Source organism: Anomaloglossus baeobatrachus, chromosome 3 (assembly GCF_048569485.1).
Source record: "Anomaloglossus baeobatrachus isolate aAnoBae1 chromosome 3, aAnoBae1.hap1, whole genome shotgun sequence".
Lineage (NCBI taxonomy): Eukaryota > Metazoa > Chordata > Amphibia > Anura > Aromobatidae > Anomaloglossus > Anomaloglossus baeobatrachus.
Genome location: NC_134355.1, coordinates 584054146 through 584071575, shown reverse-complemented (window position 1 = coordinate 584071575; position 17430 = coordinate 584054146). Strand labels below are relative to the sequence as shown.

Genomic DNA, 17430 nt, shown 5'->3' with positions numbered 1-17430 from the left:
CACAGGTTTTTTTTCCAAAGATCTGTGTTCAACCAACTTTATTAACACTGACAAGTCTTAAAAAACGCACCTAAAAAAACGCATGAAAAACGCATGAAAAACGCATGAAAAACGCATGCGTTTTCGATGCGTTGTTTCTCAAAAAGCATTGTTTACAATTCTCCCCTCTGCCAGAGGGTGCGTTTTTTTCCGCACGGAAAAAAAAGCAACGTGTGCACATACCCTAAGATGGAATAAATTTTAGGGGTTCTGACAGCAATAACCAATTTCTTCACTCCCAATCAGATTTCCAGCATGTCCCTCTTGCAGACTATCTTATTTCCAGCTGCAGCGTGTGCACAACACAGCGCATGTGATGAATATGAACGTGTTTTGAAGCAGTTTCAACAAGATCACCTAATTCTAAAGTATCATTTTGCTGTTCTGTTGTAATATCTGTTTGTTCCTCAGTTACATGAACAGCACTGTGGCTCCATCTCACACATACTGAATCCTACATTTTATTCTAGATGTTGTTCATTACTGTTAGTCATCAGTTTAATTGTACTTATGTTTGAAGCATTGTCCGTTACAATGGCAAGAACCTGTTCTTTTTTGAGTTCGTAATCTTGCACAACTTTTTCCACAAAGGCCTGGAGCAACTGGCTGATGTGATGAGCTTTTAGTATCTTTTACTGCCAGTGTCCTGGTAACAATTTCTTTGTTGTCACAAATATATCGATATTAATTATTATATATTTTAGGAGTCGGTCCATTTTATACCAACTCCGACTACACCAAAATTAACACAGACTCCACAACTCCGACTCCACAGCCCTGGTGAGCCGCTGCGGGGCTGACAGGGGGACCCGACGGAAGCCACACGGAAGTGTTTCCATGTGGCTTCCGGGGATTTTGCGGACCCATTAACTTCTATTGTGTCACTGTTCGCAATTGCGGAACAGAATAGGACATGTTAACAGACATACAGTCACCAATGTGTTTTTTGTAGGAACTGATGGCACACGGAAGTGTTTCCTTCTGCCTTCCGATCCCACACAAAACACATTAAAAAGATGGTCCTGTCAGTAGGTCCGCAAAAAAAAAGAACTGACCAGGACAAACGGAACGGTCGTCTGAATGAGCACTTAAAGGGAACTTGTCATCAGAAATTTTGCTTTCAACCTAAAAGTTTCCCCCTCTGCAGCTCGTGGGCTGCATTCTAGCAAGGTTTCTATACTTTTTGTGCCCCCTTTTAAACCAAAATAAATACTTTATAAACTTGTACCTTTTGGTATGAAAATCTTGTAAATTCTCCATGGGGGCAGGCTCTCTGGTGTCCGTTGCTGTCCGTTACGCCATCCCCCCACGCTCCAAATCATCCCTCAGGACGCCGCCCACTGCGCCCGAGGTCCCGTGCACGCCAGGACACCTGGTGATGTGGTCGCAGGCACGAGAGTTTGGGCGGCGCTGTGATTGCATCGCAGGTGCCCGCCCATACTCTCGTGGCCGCGCTCTCCCCTCTGTACGTCGTTCAGATCCTCTCCGTTTCTCCTGTGCTGTGCTGCTCCGCTCCTCCCATCGATTTCCTGCTGCAGGGTACGATGGGAAGGAGGTGACGTCTGGTCATTTGGCAGGTGCAGAACGCTGGAGGAAGAGGGGAAAGTGCGGTCACGAGGTTATGGGCGGCACTTGCTGATGACACTCACAGTACCGCCCATAACCTTGTGCCTGCGCAAAACATCACCAGCGGTCACACGTGCACGCAGTGCACAGTCCCGTTACAGTCGCACAGCGCATGCGCGGGACCTCGGGCGCCCAGGGGCGGCGTCCTGAGGTTGAAATTCAGTGTTCGGGGGCAGCGTAAATCGGCAGGAGGACCGTAACGGACACCAGGCAGCCCGCCCCCATGGATAATTTACGAAATTTACATACGAAAAGGTACAACTTTATAAAGTCTTTATTTTGGTATAAAAGGGGCCAGAAAAACTATAGGAACCTTGCTAGAATGCAGCCCAGGAGCTGCAGAAGGGGAAACTTTTAGGTTTATAGCTAAATTTCTGATGATAGGTTCCCTTTAAGGAAACTTGACAGCTTTCCCATGGCTCAGAAGAATTCATGAAAAGAAAGGGCAGTCACCTAATATTGATGAGATTTAGATCTTGCTTTTATTCATTCACTTTGCATTTTATTGCTAAAAAGACACAATTAGCATATCTATTTTGAAAGTTTTTATGTATAAACAGTTGACAAATTAAGTATTTGATACACTGCTGATTTTGCAAGTTTTCCTACCTACAAAGAATGGAGAGGCCTGTTATTTTTATCGCAGCTACACTTCAGACGAAATATAAAAAATCCAGAAAATCACATTGTATGATTTTTAGGTACTGAATTTGTATTTTATTGCTAAATTTACAAACTCTGATTGTGTCAGAATCCCTGCATCCAGTAATCTAAGTGATACGTCCTTGGATCCATGACATCATTACCTACATTATGCTGCTCTCAGATTAGGTAGCAAAAACCTGCTGACAGATTCCCTATAAGTAAAGCACAGGTGGACTCAATCATCAAAGCAACCTTATGTTCACTACACTCTTAATGTAGCGCACTCCCCATTACTGCAATATATGCAAAACGACCATTTTATAGGGAACCTGTCACCAGATTTTTCCCTTTTGACCTGCGGACACCACCCATAAGCTGTTATATACAGCATTCTAGACTACTATATATAGGAGCCCAGGCCGATGTGTATAACATAAAAAACGTATTTTATTATATTCACCTACGGGGTGGTCTGGTCCGATGAGCATCGCTGATATCGGTCCGGCGCCTCCTCTCATATTGTGATTGCCGTCCTCCTTCTTGCGTTGTGTGGATGACATGTCCTATGTCATCCACACAGAGTCCGCTATTGCACTCCTGCACACGCACACTCCTCTTTGCCCTACTGAACTGAACACTGAAGAAAGCACACACAAACAGAAGAAAATAGTTTAGACTGCTATTTTTTTCCTTTGTGGTGTTTTATTCATTTTACACTTACTGGGTTAGTTATGGGGGTATCTGATAGATGCCTATCCATTGCTAACCCCTTGGCTTCATGCCAGCTGACAATTCACAGGTGATATCAGCTCCATTAATGATTACCCCAAATGCCAATGCACCAGTGCCAGGGTGAAATGCCAGAATGGATGCGCCTGTTGTCTTCGAGCTGCTATTATTAGGCTGGGAAGGGCCAAATAACCATGGGCCTTCCCAGCCTGATAATATAAGCCTGCAGCTCTCTGCTTTACCTTGGCTAGTTATCAAAAAAGGGGGACCCCACTCTTTTTATATTATTTAACTTTTTACTTCCCATTAAGGACTGGAGATGCGTCCATGCGTCTTCCCCATGCATTTTTCGGCCTCTCCAGCCATCCTAGGGGAGTCTGACAGAAAAATGCTCGAGTTCCCAATAGACTTCCATTATACTCGAATACAAGGCTCTCCGAGCGTCTGACCTGCTTGATTAGTGCTCACTCATCACTAATTGTAACAACATTTGTTGTTTATTGTTTGTTTGCCTTTTGCAGTGACTGGTAGTGTCTAGAAAGGGTTTGTCCCTTCAGGAGAGAGGTGACAATGTCCAGCCGGCGTAATAACAATCCGGTGGGATCATTGCAACATTCACAGAGGAACACTGCGGGGGCCCAGGCGCAAGAGGACACTGGAGGAGGAAGGTAAGGAGACCTCACCGCTGTGCATTATAGCGGTCATTCATGCTACTCTTCCAAAGAAATATCTCCAGCTTATGCAACAACAAAAAAGCCGTTATACACAGTGGAGTCGTTTGTTTGTCAAACAGGTGTACTTTGGCGCAGATAACTCTTGTTTGTTTTTTGATTGGATTGTTGGCGTTGTCTATTCTCATATACTACATGGTTGCTCTCAGTAAAGGTTTACAAACACCATTAAAGGAGCTGTCCGACATAAATGCCAAAAATATTTTTAAGCTAATCTGTGCTGTATTGTCATATAAAACACCCCTACGTTATTATTTTTTTGTTTTCTAACTTTTGTTCCTCTTGAATTATCACTTTATTCTCTGCAGTCACTTTATTTACCTGCAGCTCAACCAAACATGACATGCTTGACTGCCGAACTTCAGTCAGAGCTGACACCGCCCGGCCTCAGGGTCCAGCCCCGCCCCCTGCACACTCATTTCCTGTAATTATTCAGCCCAGCACCATCCCCTCGTGCACTCTCTTCTCACCCCCCCGTGTCTCACCCCATTCTCTCTCTAGTCCCCCTGCTCTATGATAAGAGCAGCATCCTTACAGCTGAGCAGATGCAGAGATCAGTGCTTCCGACCGCTGGTGTCAGATGACGTACCTGATTTCTGCTCCCGGCACTATTTCAAAAGCCAGGAGCACCGTACGCTGGCACTCATCACAGAGTGAGAAGATATAGTGCACAGAATGAGAGAGCGCCCGAGGGGGGGGAGTGACAGGTACCCGGGCCCCATACATTATAAAGGACATTGTCGGGCAAACAGCACTGACTGTGTCCCTGACAGTGAGTGAGCACCCCCTGTTTTTCCAGGACCCCTGCACATACAGTGAACAATAGCAGTTTACAGGGGGCCGAGGAGAGTTCGGAATGTGGGGAGGGGGCGAGGAAGGATGAGAGGGGTGGGGGCTGCGTCACACTGTACCTGGTCAGGAGCAGGTCGGCAACATTACGTCGGCTGTGATGCCGGTCTACAAGGCGAGCATAAGCTCCTGCCCCTGTAGTTGTGACATCACAGGAAGCAGCAAAATCACGGCAGAAGCGGTCACATGACTGCTTTGAGCCGGTGAAGAGGGGCTGACAGTAGGGCAGGTAGGTAGTCACTACCTACTTACCTGCCCCAATGAAGCCCAATAGTAAAATGACAAAAAAAAAAAAGCAAAATAAGCCGGATAACCCCTTTAAGGAGTCTTCTTAGCATCTAGCTTGATCTTTATTCGAAAGCAAATCCTAAGTAGTTGTGTTTGCCGAGGGAAGGATTGCCATCATTTCTTTTTTGCAGCAAAGTTATGTTATAAAAGTTAACCTTGTACCTTAGCTACTGCCAACTCATGTTTCTGTACTGAACAATACAGGAGGGATCTGTGTGTCCTGTTGGCTCTGATGCAGTTCTCTTTCGGTTTTCTAGCAACAGGTCCCAGTTAGATCAGGCAGAACAAAAGACCCCTAGCCTTCCTGAGTGCAGAAAGTCACTTTCCAAGACCCCCAAAGTGCACTCTCATAGAGCTACTGGCCAGTCCGGGGCACACAGCTCTAAAAGGTAACTTTACTGTCTACTTTATGAGCTTGTATAGAATTGATAGTCAAATGTCTTACTAGTGATATTGGTGGAGGAACAAACCAAGATGTTCAGTAGTAACAAGAAGGATTTGCGGGGCACTACTTTCACTGAGGACTGTCCACATCAAACAATCAGCAGCTAGTTATAGAAAGCACACGCGGTGCTATTGATCTCTGCTTCGACCAGAGGAGACTTCCAGGTCGGACTATACTGAATACAGCTGCGGGGTGCTTGTTCCAAAAGCATCAGAGCATAGAACATTAAGCAAAGGAAGAAAAAAGGAATGGCACTCACCGGTAATTGCTGTGAAGTGTTCAGGTTTATTTCATGGTCAGAGGATACATGCTTCGGCGTTACAGGGAGGGAATGAGGATGGTTAGCACAAAAAGACTACGGCCGTTTCGCCCCTGTAGGTGGGGCTTCAACAGGTCTTACGAGACCTGTTGAAGCCCCACCTACAGGGGCGAAACGGCCGTAGTCTTTTTGTGCTAACCATCCTCATTCCCTCCCTGTAACGCCGAAGCATGTATCCTCTGACCATGAAATAAACCTGAACACTTCACAGCAATTACCGGTGAGTGCCGATCCCTTTTTCTTCCTTTGCTTAACAAACCAAGATGTTGCCAAGGATTCAGAACTGTCTTTACTTGCCAAGACTCCAGTAAAAATATGCTTAGATTTTCTTATTTTAGAGATACCCATAGCTTTATTTTCTTCGGCGCTCCATTGGGAGACCCAGACGATTGGGTGTATAGCTACTGCCTCCGGAGGCCACACAAAGCATTACACTAAAAAGTGTAAGGCCCCTCCCCTTCTGGCTATACACCCCCCGTGGGATCACGGGCTGCTCAGTTTTCAAGCTTTGTGCGAAGGAGGTCAGACATCCACGCATAGCTCCACTGTTTAGTCAGCAGTAGCTGCTGACTATATCGGATGGAAGAAAAGAGGGCCCATGCTAAAGGGCCCCCAGCATGCTCCCTTCTCACCCCACTCTTGTTGGCGGTGTTTGTTAAGGTTGAGGTACCCATTGCGGGTACGGAGGCTGGAGCCCACATGCTGTTTTCCTTCCCCATCCCCCTGAGGGCTCTGGTGAAGTGGGATCTTACCGGCCTCCAGGCTCTGAGGCCGGGCTCCATCCACAGACCCGGAGATCCTGCTGGATACGGAGCTGGGTACCGTCAGGGACAAGGCCCTGCAACATTCAGGTACTCTGTGTCCCCGTACAGACAGGCACAGACACACTCCAGCGTTGCTGGGTGTTCTAGTGCGCCGGGGACAGTAGCGCTGTGCGCTTGGGTTATACTCACTGCAGCTTAGCTGAGTGAGTTTATGTGTGGGGAACTACCGCGCCGGCCGCCCCCGGAGACTGCGGCGCGGCTGAGACTTGTGGTGCGCCGGGGACTTCGCGCCGACCGTGCTTTTACGACGGCAGCGCTTATAAATCTAGTCCCCGGCTTCTGCGGCCTAGTTACGTTTCGTTCCCGCCCCCAGCCCTGTCAATCAGGGAAGGGGAGAGACGCTGTACAATAGTCAGCGCCGAGGGCTGGAGTCTTATTTACATACTCCAGCCCTCTCACTGGGCACAGTGGGACGCCAGTTTCCCGCTCTTTGTCTGCAGCACGCCCACGGCCCGCCCCTCTTCACAGGACGCCGGCAGCCATTCCTGCACGCAGTCTGAGCTGGAGAACGGACATAGCCCTGGGAGACCCAGACAGGGGATTCTGGCGACCACACACCCGCTGTTAAGCGGGCGGTAAGCAGCACCTAGGTGCTGACCCCACTAGTGCCACAGTGTTGTTTTGTGTACTTTTGTCTGTACCTATATATTGCACTGTACGGTCGCTTCTTGGCTTATACCCCTATATTGCTCTGAGGAGACAACAGCATGTCATCCGCAAAAAGCAAGGGTGCCAAGGCACAGGCTTTATATGCTGCCTGTACCGCATGTGGGGCTGATCTACCGGCAGGTTCCACTGACCCCCATTGTGTGCAATGTTCGGTCCCTGTGCCACTTCGTCAGCCGGAGTCTATGCTAGTAGTGGCCCAGGCAGAGACGCCTGTGAACCCTGCCCCGGTGACGGGGACAGACTTTGCAGTTTTTGCTGATAAGATGTCTGTGACTATGACAAAAATTCTAGAAACTTTGCAGTCCAGGCCGGTCACTCAGACCATGGGAACTGTTGATTCAATGTTCCCCGGTCCCCCTCAGTTGGAACTAATCCGTGCTCCAAGGGGGTCCCAGGCATCACAGGCTGAAGGCTCTGACTCGGACGACAGTCCCAGGCAGCCTAAGCGAGCTCGCTGGGAGAGACCCTCGGCGTCATCACGCTGGTCAGGGTGTCAGCGAGAGGATTCTCTGTATGATGAGACAGAGCGAGGTGATCAGGAGTCTAATCCTGAGACCGCTCTCAACCTGGATACCCCTGATGGTGACGCCATGGTGAATGATCTTATAGCGGCCATCAATAGACTGCTGGATATTTCTCCTCCTGCGGAGGAGGCAGCAGCACAGCAGGAGAAATTCCATTTCAGGTATCCCAAGCGTAAATTGAGTACTTTTCTGGACCACTCTGACTTCAGAGAAGCAGTCCAGAAACACCATGCTTATCCAGATAAGCGTTTCTCCAAACGTCTTAAGGATACACGTTATCCCTTTCCCCCTGACGTGGTCAAACGCTGGACCCAGTGTCCAAAGGTGGACCCCCCAATCTCCAGGCTTGCGGCTAGATCCATAGTTGCAGTGGAAGATGGGGCTTCACTTAAAGATGCCAATGACAGACAGATGGACCTTTGGTTAAAATCTGTCTATGAAGCTATCGGCGCGTCGTTTGCTCCAGCATTCGCAGCCGTGTGGGCACTCCAAGCTATTTCAGCTGGTCTGGCGCAGGTGGACTCTGTCATACGTCCATCAGTGCCGCACGTGGCGTCCTTGACCTCGCAAATGTCTGCGTTTGCGACTTACGCTATCAATGCGGTCTTGGACTCTACCAGCCGTACGTCAATGGCGTCCGCCAACTCTGTGGTTTTACGCAGAGCCTTATGGTTAAAGGAATGGAAAGCAGATTCTGCTTCCAAAAAATGCTTAACCAGTTTGCCATTATCTCAGGACAGGCTGTTTGGTGAGCAATTGGCTGAAATCATTAAACAGTCCAAGGGTAAGGACTCTTCCTTACCCCAGCCCAGATCAAGCAAACCTCAACAGTGGAAGGGACAGTCGAGGTTTCGGTCCTTTCGAGGCTCGGGCAGGGCCCAATTCTCCTCGTCCAAAAGGACTCAGAAGGAGCAGAGGAGCTCAGATTCCTGGCGGGCTCACTCACGCCCAAAGAAAGCAGCCGGAGGAACCGCTTCCAAGCCGGCTGCCTCATGACTTTCGGCCTCCTCGCTCCGCATCCTCGGTCGGTGGCAGGCTCTCCCGCTTTTGCGACATTTGGCTGCCACAGGTCAAAGACCGGTGGGTAACAGACATTTTGTCTCACGGGTACCGGATAGCGTTCAGTTCTCGTCCTCCGCCTCGGTTCTTCAGAACTTCCCCACATCCCGACCGAGCCGATGCTCTTCTGCAGGCGGTGTGCTCTCTAAGGGCAGAAAGAGTGGTGATCCCTGTTCCTCTTCAGGAACGAGGTCAAGGTTTTTACTCCAATCTGTTTGTGGTGCCAAAAAAGGACGGCTCTTTCCCTCCTGTTCTGGACCTAAAACTGCTCAACAAGCACGTGAAAACCAGGCGGTTCCGGATGGAATCTCTCCGCTCCGTCATTGCCTCGATGTCTCAAGGAGATTTCCTAGCATCAATAGACATCAAAGATGCTTATCTCCACGTGCCGATTGCTCCAGAGCACCAGCGTTTTCTACGCTTCGTTATAGGAGACGAACACCTTCAGTTCGTAGCCCTGCCATTTGGTCTGGCGACAGCCCCACGGGTTTTCACCAAGGTCATGGCAGCAGTGGTAGCAGTCTTGCACTCTCAGGGACACTCGGTGATCCCTTACTTGGACGATCTACTTGTCAAGGCACCCTCTCAAGAGGCATGCCAACACAGCCTGAACGTTGCGCTGGAGACTCTCCAGACTTTCGGGTGGATCATCAACTTTTCAAAGTCAAATCTGTCACCGACCCAATCACTAACATATCTTGGCATGGAGTTTCATACTCTCTCAGCGATAGTGAAGCTTCCGATGGACAAGCAGCGTTCACTACAGACAGGCGTGCAATCTCTCCTTCAGGGCCAGTCGCACCCCTTGAGGCGCCTCATGCACTTCCTGGGGAAGATGGTGGCAGCAATGGAGGCAGTCCCGTTTGCGCAGTTTCATCTGCGCCCACTTCAATGGGACATTCTCCGCCAATGGGACGGGAAGTCGACGTCCTTAGACAGGAAAGTCTCCCTTTCCCAGACGGCCAAGGACTCTCTTCAATGGTGGCTTCTTCCCACCTCATTATCACAAGGAAGGTCCTTCCTACCCCCATCCTGGGCGGTGGTCACGACAGACGCGAGTCTGTCAGGGTGGGGAGCAGTTTTTCTCCACCACAGGGCTCAGGGTACGTGGACTCAGCAGGAGTCCACCCTTCAGATCAATGTTCTGGAAATCAGGGCAGTGTATCTTGCCCTACAAGCCTTCCAGCAGTGGCTGGAAGGAAAGCAGATCCGAATTCAGTCGGACAACTCCACAGCGGTGGCATACATCAACCACCAAGGCGGGACACGCAGTCGGCAAGCCTTCCAGGAAGTCCGGCGGATTCTGATGTGGGTGGAAGCCACGGCCTCCACCATATCCGCAGTTCACATCCCCGGCGTAGAAAACTGGGAAGCAGACTTCCTCAGTCGCCAGGGTATGGACGCAGGGGAATGGTCCCTTCACCCGGACGTGTTTCAGGAAATCTGTCGCCGCTGGGGAAGGCCGGACGTCGACCTAATGGCGTCCCGGCACAACAACAAGGTCCCAACGTTCATGGCACGGTCTCGCGATCACAGAGCTCTGGCGGCAGACGCCTTAGTGCAAGATTGGTCGCAGTTCCAGCTGCCCTATGTGTTTCCCCCTCTGGCACTCTTGCCCAGAGTGCTACGCAAGATCAGGTCCGATTGCCGCCGCGTCTTGCTCGTCGCCCCAGACTGGCCGAGGAGGTCGTGGTATCCGGATCTGTGGCATCTCACGGTCGGCCAACCGTGGGCGCTACCAGACCGGCCAGACTTACTGTCACAAGGGCCGTTTTTCCATCTGAATTCTACGGCCCTGAACCTGACTGTGTGGCCATTGAGTCCTGGATACTAGCATCTTCAGGATTATCTCAAGGGGTCGTGGCCACCATGAGACAGGCTAGGAAGCCCACGTCTGCTAAGATCTACCACAGAACGTGGAAGATTTTCTTATCCTGGTGCTCGGCACAGGGAGTGTCCCCCTGGCCATTTGCATTGCCTACTTTTCTTTCCTTCCTGCAATCTGGTTTGGAAAAAGGCTTATCGCTCGGCTCCCTTAAAGGGCAAGTCTCAGCGCTATCGGTATTTTTTCAAAAGCGTCTAGCACGACTTCCTCAGGTACGCACGTTCCTGCAGGGGGTTTGTCACATCGTCCCTCCGTACAAACGGCCGTTAGATCCATGGGATCTGAACAGGGTACTAGTTGCTCTCCAGAAGCCGCCCTTCGAGCCTCTGAAGGATGTTTCACTTTCTCGACTCTCACAGAAAGTGGCCTTTCTGGTAGCGGTCACGTCTCTTCGGAGGGTATCCGAGCTGGCAGCGCTGTCATCCAAAGCTCCCTTCCTGGTTTTTCACCAGGACAAGGTAGTGCTGCGCCCGATTCAGGAGTTTCTCCCTAAGGTGGTATCCTCTTTTCATCTCAATCAGGATATCTCCTTACCTTCCTTTTGTCCTCATCCAGTTCATCGGTATGAAAAGGATTTGCATTTGTTGGATCTGGTGAGAGCACTCAGAATCTACATTTCCCGCACGGCGCCCCTGCGCCGCTCGGATGCACTCTTTGTCCTTGTCGCTGGTAAGCGCAAAGGATCGCAGGCTTCCAAATCCACCCTGGCTCGATGGATCAAGGAACCAATTCTTGAAGCCTACCGTTCTGCTGGGCTTCCGGTTCCATCAGGGCTGAAGGCCCATTCTACCAGAGCCGTGGGTGCGTCCTGGGCATTACGACACCAGGCTACGGCTCAACAGGTGTGCCAGGCAGCTACCTGGTCGAGTCTGCACACTTTCACCAAACATTATCAGGTGCATACCTACGCTTCGGCGGACGCCAGCCTAGGTAGAAGAGTCCTGCAGGCGGCGGTTTCCTCCTCGTAGGGGAGGGCTGTTTTGCAGCTCTAACTTGAGGTATTAATTTACCCACCCAGGGACTGCTTTTGGACGTCCCAATCGTCTGGGTCTCCCAATGGAGCGCCGAAGAAGAAGGGAATTTTGTTACTTACCGTAAATTCCTTTTCTTCTAGCTCCAATTGGGAGACCCAGCACCCGCCCTGTTTCCTTCGGGATTTTTGGTTTTTTCGGGTACACATGTTGTTCATGTTGAACGGTTTCAGTTCTCCGATGTTACTTCGGATTGAATTTGTTTAAACCAGTTATTGGCTTTCCTCCTTCTTGCTTTAGCACTAAAACTGAGCAGCCCGTGATCCCACGGGGGGTGTATAGCCAGAAGGGGAGGGGCCTTACACTTTTTAGTGTAATGCTTTGTGTGGCCTCCGGAGGCAGTAGCTATACACCCAATCGTCTGGGTCTCCCAATAAGAGCTAGAAGAAAAGGAATTTACGGTAAGTAACAAAATTCCCTTCATTTCTTGTACTTTTATTTTCTTGCCTAATACACTATTTTTTTGTATTGTCTGTCATGTGTATGTCATAATTGCTGTGATTTTCTCCATACGTATTGTTAATGCCTCATTCAACTTTTTATAGCAGTTGATTTCAGCAGGATCAGCCAACTTTGTTATGTATGTGGGGAATCCTAACTCTCACTTGTCCACAAAAGTGTGGATCAAACATATTTGTGGATATTGGATTCCAACATGCCTGATCCTTTGGTCCTGTAAAGGATAGGTCTGACACCTGCTTATTCTCCTGTTGCACCATTGAAAGAAACATACACCTGGCAGAATTGGGAATGATAGCTGTCGGCCTACTGAGCGTTTGGCCTACAGTCAACTTATGTGTTAAGTTCGTTGTAGAATAAAGAAAGAAGTATTACTTGCCACTCCAATCCTCTGCCGCAACGATGATCTTTACTGGGACTGGAAGTAACTACTCCTTGTCCATCAGTCACCTGACCCTGCAGACTAGGGTAAGCCAAACCTGTGACTCCGACTTCAACTCTTCAATTTCCCTTGCACCGACTCCGACTCCCACATATATTGCTGATATTTTAGTGAAAAATATATTGTAGTACAATGTGAACATCAGACATTTAATCATTTTTTTTTATATACAACAATCAAGATATTTAGGTAGAACATAAAATATATTTATTGGAATACAACTGTAGAACACAAAAAACTGTAAATATGTAATACACTATGGAATATATATATATATATATATATATATATAGTGAAGTATCAACCGGCTGTATTACAAAGAGCCGGTATGTTTTGCAGAAGCGTGGGTGCTCTGCAATGTGAAGTTGGCTGGGACCTGTGGTTCCACAGGATTGCATTACATGCAGAGCCATGGAAGGGTGTGTGTTGCTGATTACACACTCCTTACCACCTGTGGGTGTGGCTCCAGGGGTTAAAGCAATCCTGTCTCTGAACCTGGGTGGAGTGTGTCTAGGGCAGTCTAGAGAGAGACTGGCTCTAGACTTCCAGTGTGTGTGCTGGAGACGAGTGAGAGCAGAGCAGGGAGTTCTGGGTGTATCAGCCTGTGTGGAGGCTGAACACAGGGCTCTGAAATTGAGTCTGAGTTGAGACTGAGGTGAGTGCAGCCAGGCCAGGGCTGTAGGGCCGAATCTCTCCTGGAGGAGAGACAGACGGATTTGCAGAGGGCCCTGGGTGCTGGAAGGAACCTTGGCTAGAGCTGTACGCTGGCAGGAGCCAGAGAGTGGGGAAGTTGCTGAAACTTCCACTATGGACTTATAATGGATGCCCACCGTACGTGGATCGTTTATGTTAAGAGCAGTTTATGCTGAGAGTGTTTTTAAATAAACTGCCAGAATTATTATAAAGAGACTGTGTACATATGTTGCTGAAGCTACCTCACACCGCTGCAAGCGAGTGGAACCCCCAGGTTGCGGGGTGCAACGTTACAATATATATGTGTTATTACAGTTTTTTGTGTTCTACAGTTGTATTCCAATAAATATATTTTATGTTCTACCTAAATATCTTGATTATTGTATAAAAAAAAAATGATGAAATGTCTGATGTTCACATTGTACTACAATATATTTTTCACTTAAATATAAGCAATATATGTGGGAGTCGGAGTGTGCAGTCTATGAGTTTGCTGTAAGAAATAGAATTGCCTCCATCAGATCCTCCTTCATAGATGACCTCAAAACTGACCTAATAATTTTAAGGCTATAGAACAACCTCTCTACACTAACTTGAGTTGGAGGCAAAGTCGTAACCACATGGGCAACATTTAACAATTTCCGGGTATAAAGGGGGCTTTACATGCAACGACATCGCTAACGAGATGTCGTTGGGCTCACCGAATTCGTGACGCACATCCGGCCTTGTTAGCGACGTCGTTGTGTATGAAACGCACGAACGACCGTTGACGATCAAAATTACTCACCTAATCGTTGATCGTTGACATGTCGTTCTAATCCCAAATGTCGTTGCTGTTGCAGGACGCAGGTTGTTCATCGTTCCTGAGGCAGCACACATCGCTATGTGTGACACCACAGGAACGAGGAACAACACTGTACCTGCGGCCGGCCGCAATGAGGAAGGAAGGAGGTGGACGGGATGTTCCGCTCGCTCATCTTCGCCCCTCCGCTTCTATTGGGCGGCCGCTTTGTGACGCCGAACGAACCTCCCCCTTAGAAAGGAGGCGGTTCGCTGGCCACAGCGACGTCGCTAGGCAGGTAAGTATGTGTGACGATGTTGTGGACCACGGGCAGCGATTTGCCCGTGACGCACAACCAACGGGGGCGGGTGCTTTCACCAGCGACATCACTAGCGATGTCGTTGTGTGTAAAGTGGCCTGAAAGGAATTGCCTCATGCACAGTCAGTTTTGATGAACAGTTGAATTTTACTATTTCTTTGAGATCAAGTGAAAAATGTTGCTGAAATATGGTCAATCTGCTTGCTATAGGAGACAGTGAAATCTTTTTCCTTGTGGCAACGCTTTGCCTGCTCCATGTCATCCAAATACTTGTCAAAGTTAAACTCCTCATCTGATGAGGATGAAGATATGGCAGCAGTAGCGCTGTCAGGACCCAAGTCCTCTTGCACCTGGCAGTCCTGTAGGCCACTCATCCCAAGGCCTAAGCCACACGTCATGAAAATCGGAGCGAGTGGAATGTGATAAAACATCGCATTCCACGCGGGCCAATATTACCCTATGTGCCAGCACCCACGAGCTATTATTTTCTCAGCCCTAAATGGACCGAGAAAACAGTCGCAGCATGCTATGGGTGCAATCCTTGATTCTATCGCACCCATTCAAGTCTATGGGACGAGAGAGCAATTGCACTGCACTCGCTTACACCGATGTACCGTGAGTGTAGAGCGACAATGGCAATAGCCGGCAACGGCAGAGAGAAGAAGATAAATCCCTCCCTCCCCTCCTCAGCGCTGGCCCGCCCCTCCTCAGTGCCGGCCTGCCCCCCGCAGCTGTGGTCCAATCGCATGATCGGACCTCAGCCGCAATGACACTCTGCTCCCGCTGTGCTCCAAGCGTGAGCCGAGTGTCATGTGAGGATCGCAGTGGTCCCCATGTGGCCCCGGCCTAACTGCTACCTCAGTCAGAGCTTCTTTTCCTTTAGTAAGCTGTTGATCATCAAGCAGTATACGATGACTTGGGTCCACATAAACAGCTGCTTAAAGGGAACCTGTCATCAGAAATTTAGCTTTAAACCTAAAAGTTTCCCCTTCTGCAGCTCCTGGGCTGCATTCTAGCAAGGTTCCTATAATTTTCGTGCCCCCTTTGAAACCAAATTAAATACTTTATAAAGTTGTACCTTTTTTTGTCTGCAATTCTTGTAAATTATCCATGGGGGCGGGCTCTCTGGTGTCCGTTACTGTCCCTCCTGCAGATTGACGCCGTCCCCCAATGCTCCATTTCATATCTCAGGGTGCGCCTGAGGTGCCGCGCACGCAAGGACCGCTGGTGGCGTCGCAGGCACGAGATTATGGGCGGCGCTGTGATTGCATCGCAAGTGCCCGCCCATAATCTCGTGCCTGCCCTTTCCCCTCTGCCTCCAGTGTTCTGCGCAAGCGCTGGCCAAATGACCCGACGTCACCTCCTTCCCATCTTACCCTGCAGCAGAAAATAGATGGGAGGAGCGGAGCAGGCCACCACAGGTTACAAAAAAAAGCAAAAAACGTTTAGTGCTTTTCACTTTTCAGAAGACAATGTGTGTCTTTGTTTGATTTTACATGTTTTTTTTACTGTGTACGTCGCTCAGATCCTCTCCGCGTCTCCTCGTAACCTGTGCTGGCCTGCTTGTAATACTTAATAAAAAAAAAAAATGATGTGGGGTCCCCCCCATTTTTGACAACCAGTTAGGGTAAAGCAGATGGCTGCAGACCACAGCTGGCAGCTTCACCTTGGCTGGTAATCCAAAACGGAGGACTCCCCACACTGTTTTTTTTAATCATTTATAAATAAATAATTAAAAGAAACGTGGGGTCTCACCCAAATTGGATTACCAGCCAAGGCAAAGCGGACAGCTGTAGTCTTGTTTTCTCAGGGTGAGAAGAGCCATGGTTATTTAGCCGTTCCCAGCTGCCCCAGAAGCTGGGCATCCATTAGATGCGCCAATTCTGGCACTTCGCCCTGGCTCATCCCGTTGCCCTGGTGCGGTGGCAAACGGGGTAATAAATGGGGTTGATACCAGCTGTAATGTCACTTGGCATCAAACCAAGGGGTTAGTTGATGTTGCGGCGTCTATCAGATATCCGACATTACTAACCCAATCAGTAATAAAAAAAAAATAGATGTCAAAAAATTTATTTGAAAAAACGCACCCCAACACTTTCCCTCTTTCTCCAATTTATTGAAAAGAAAAAAAAATCCGGTCCACTGTAATCCATTTTGGAGGTCCCACAATGACTCTGGACCTTCCAAAATATGGGGGACACGCTCAGGGAACGTATCTCTCATTTTCTGGAAGTTCAGACCCTCCATGTGAGGAGCGTGGGTGCCGTAATACTGCACCCACTCTCCCCAGGTCCACAGCATGGCAGTGTGATCTGCAGTAAGCTCAGCGGCACTGAACGCAGTGAGCCGGATGACAGCTGCTTTGCGCATGCTGCCAACATCTTTTGAGAAGGAGGAGGGATCGCGGGTGATTGTCGCTGCAGGAGGTACCAGGGAGACCGGGGATTGACAGTGGGTGACCTGGCTGTACCTGGGGAGGCTTTTTCTGTTGCATCTGGCATGTCATATGCAACACAAATTTGCCATCTTAGATGATTGGGAGGGGGTAGGGGGTCACTTTGGTGACATCGAGGGACCGGTAGTGACCGGGAGAGGAGATTTATCTCCCATCTGACATGTTTGATCATGCCAGGTGGGAGAGAAATATTTTTTCTTCGGCGCTCCATTGGGAGACCCAGACGATTGGGTGTATAGCTACTGCCTCCGGAGGCCACACAAAGCATTACACTAAAAAGTGTAAGGCCCCTCCCCTTCTGGCTATACACCCCCCGTGGGATCACGGCTGCTCAGTTTTCAAGCTTTGTGCGAAGGAGGTCAGACATCCACGCATAGCTCCACTGTTTAGTCAGCAGTAGCTGCTGACTATATCGGATGGAAGAAAAGAGGGCCCATACTAAAGGGCCCCCAGCATGCTCCCTTCTCACCCCACTTTTGTTGGCGGTGTTTGTTAAGGTTGAGGTACCCATTGCGGGTACGGAGGCTGGAGCCCACATGCTGTTTTCCTTCTCCATCCCCCTGAGGGCTCTGGTGAAGTGGGATCTTACCGGCCTCCAGACTCTGAGGCCGGGCTCCA

The 17430-nt window shown here is 49.3% G+C and overlaps 1 protein-coding gene across 1 annotated transcript in view; it reads left to right on the top strand.

Moving 5' to 3' along the window:
* LOC142296903 (E3 ubiquitin-protein ligase TRIP12-like) overlaps positions 1 to 17430 on the top strand; it is a 498462-nt gene that overhangs the window by 22636 nt on the left and 458396 nt on the right. The window contains exons 2-3 of the mRNA XM_075341010.1: positions 3561 to 3707; positions 5165 to 5296. Coding sequence (XP_075197125.1) covers positions 3610 to 3707; positions 5165 to 5296 — 230 coding nt within the window. The 5' untranslated portion in view covers positions 3561 to 3609. The remainder of the gene's footprint in view (positions 1 to 3560; positions 3708 to 5164; positions 5297 to 17430) is intronic.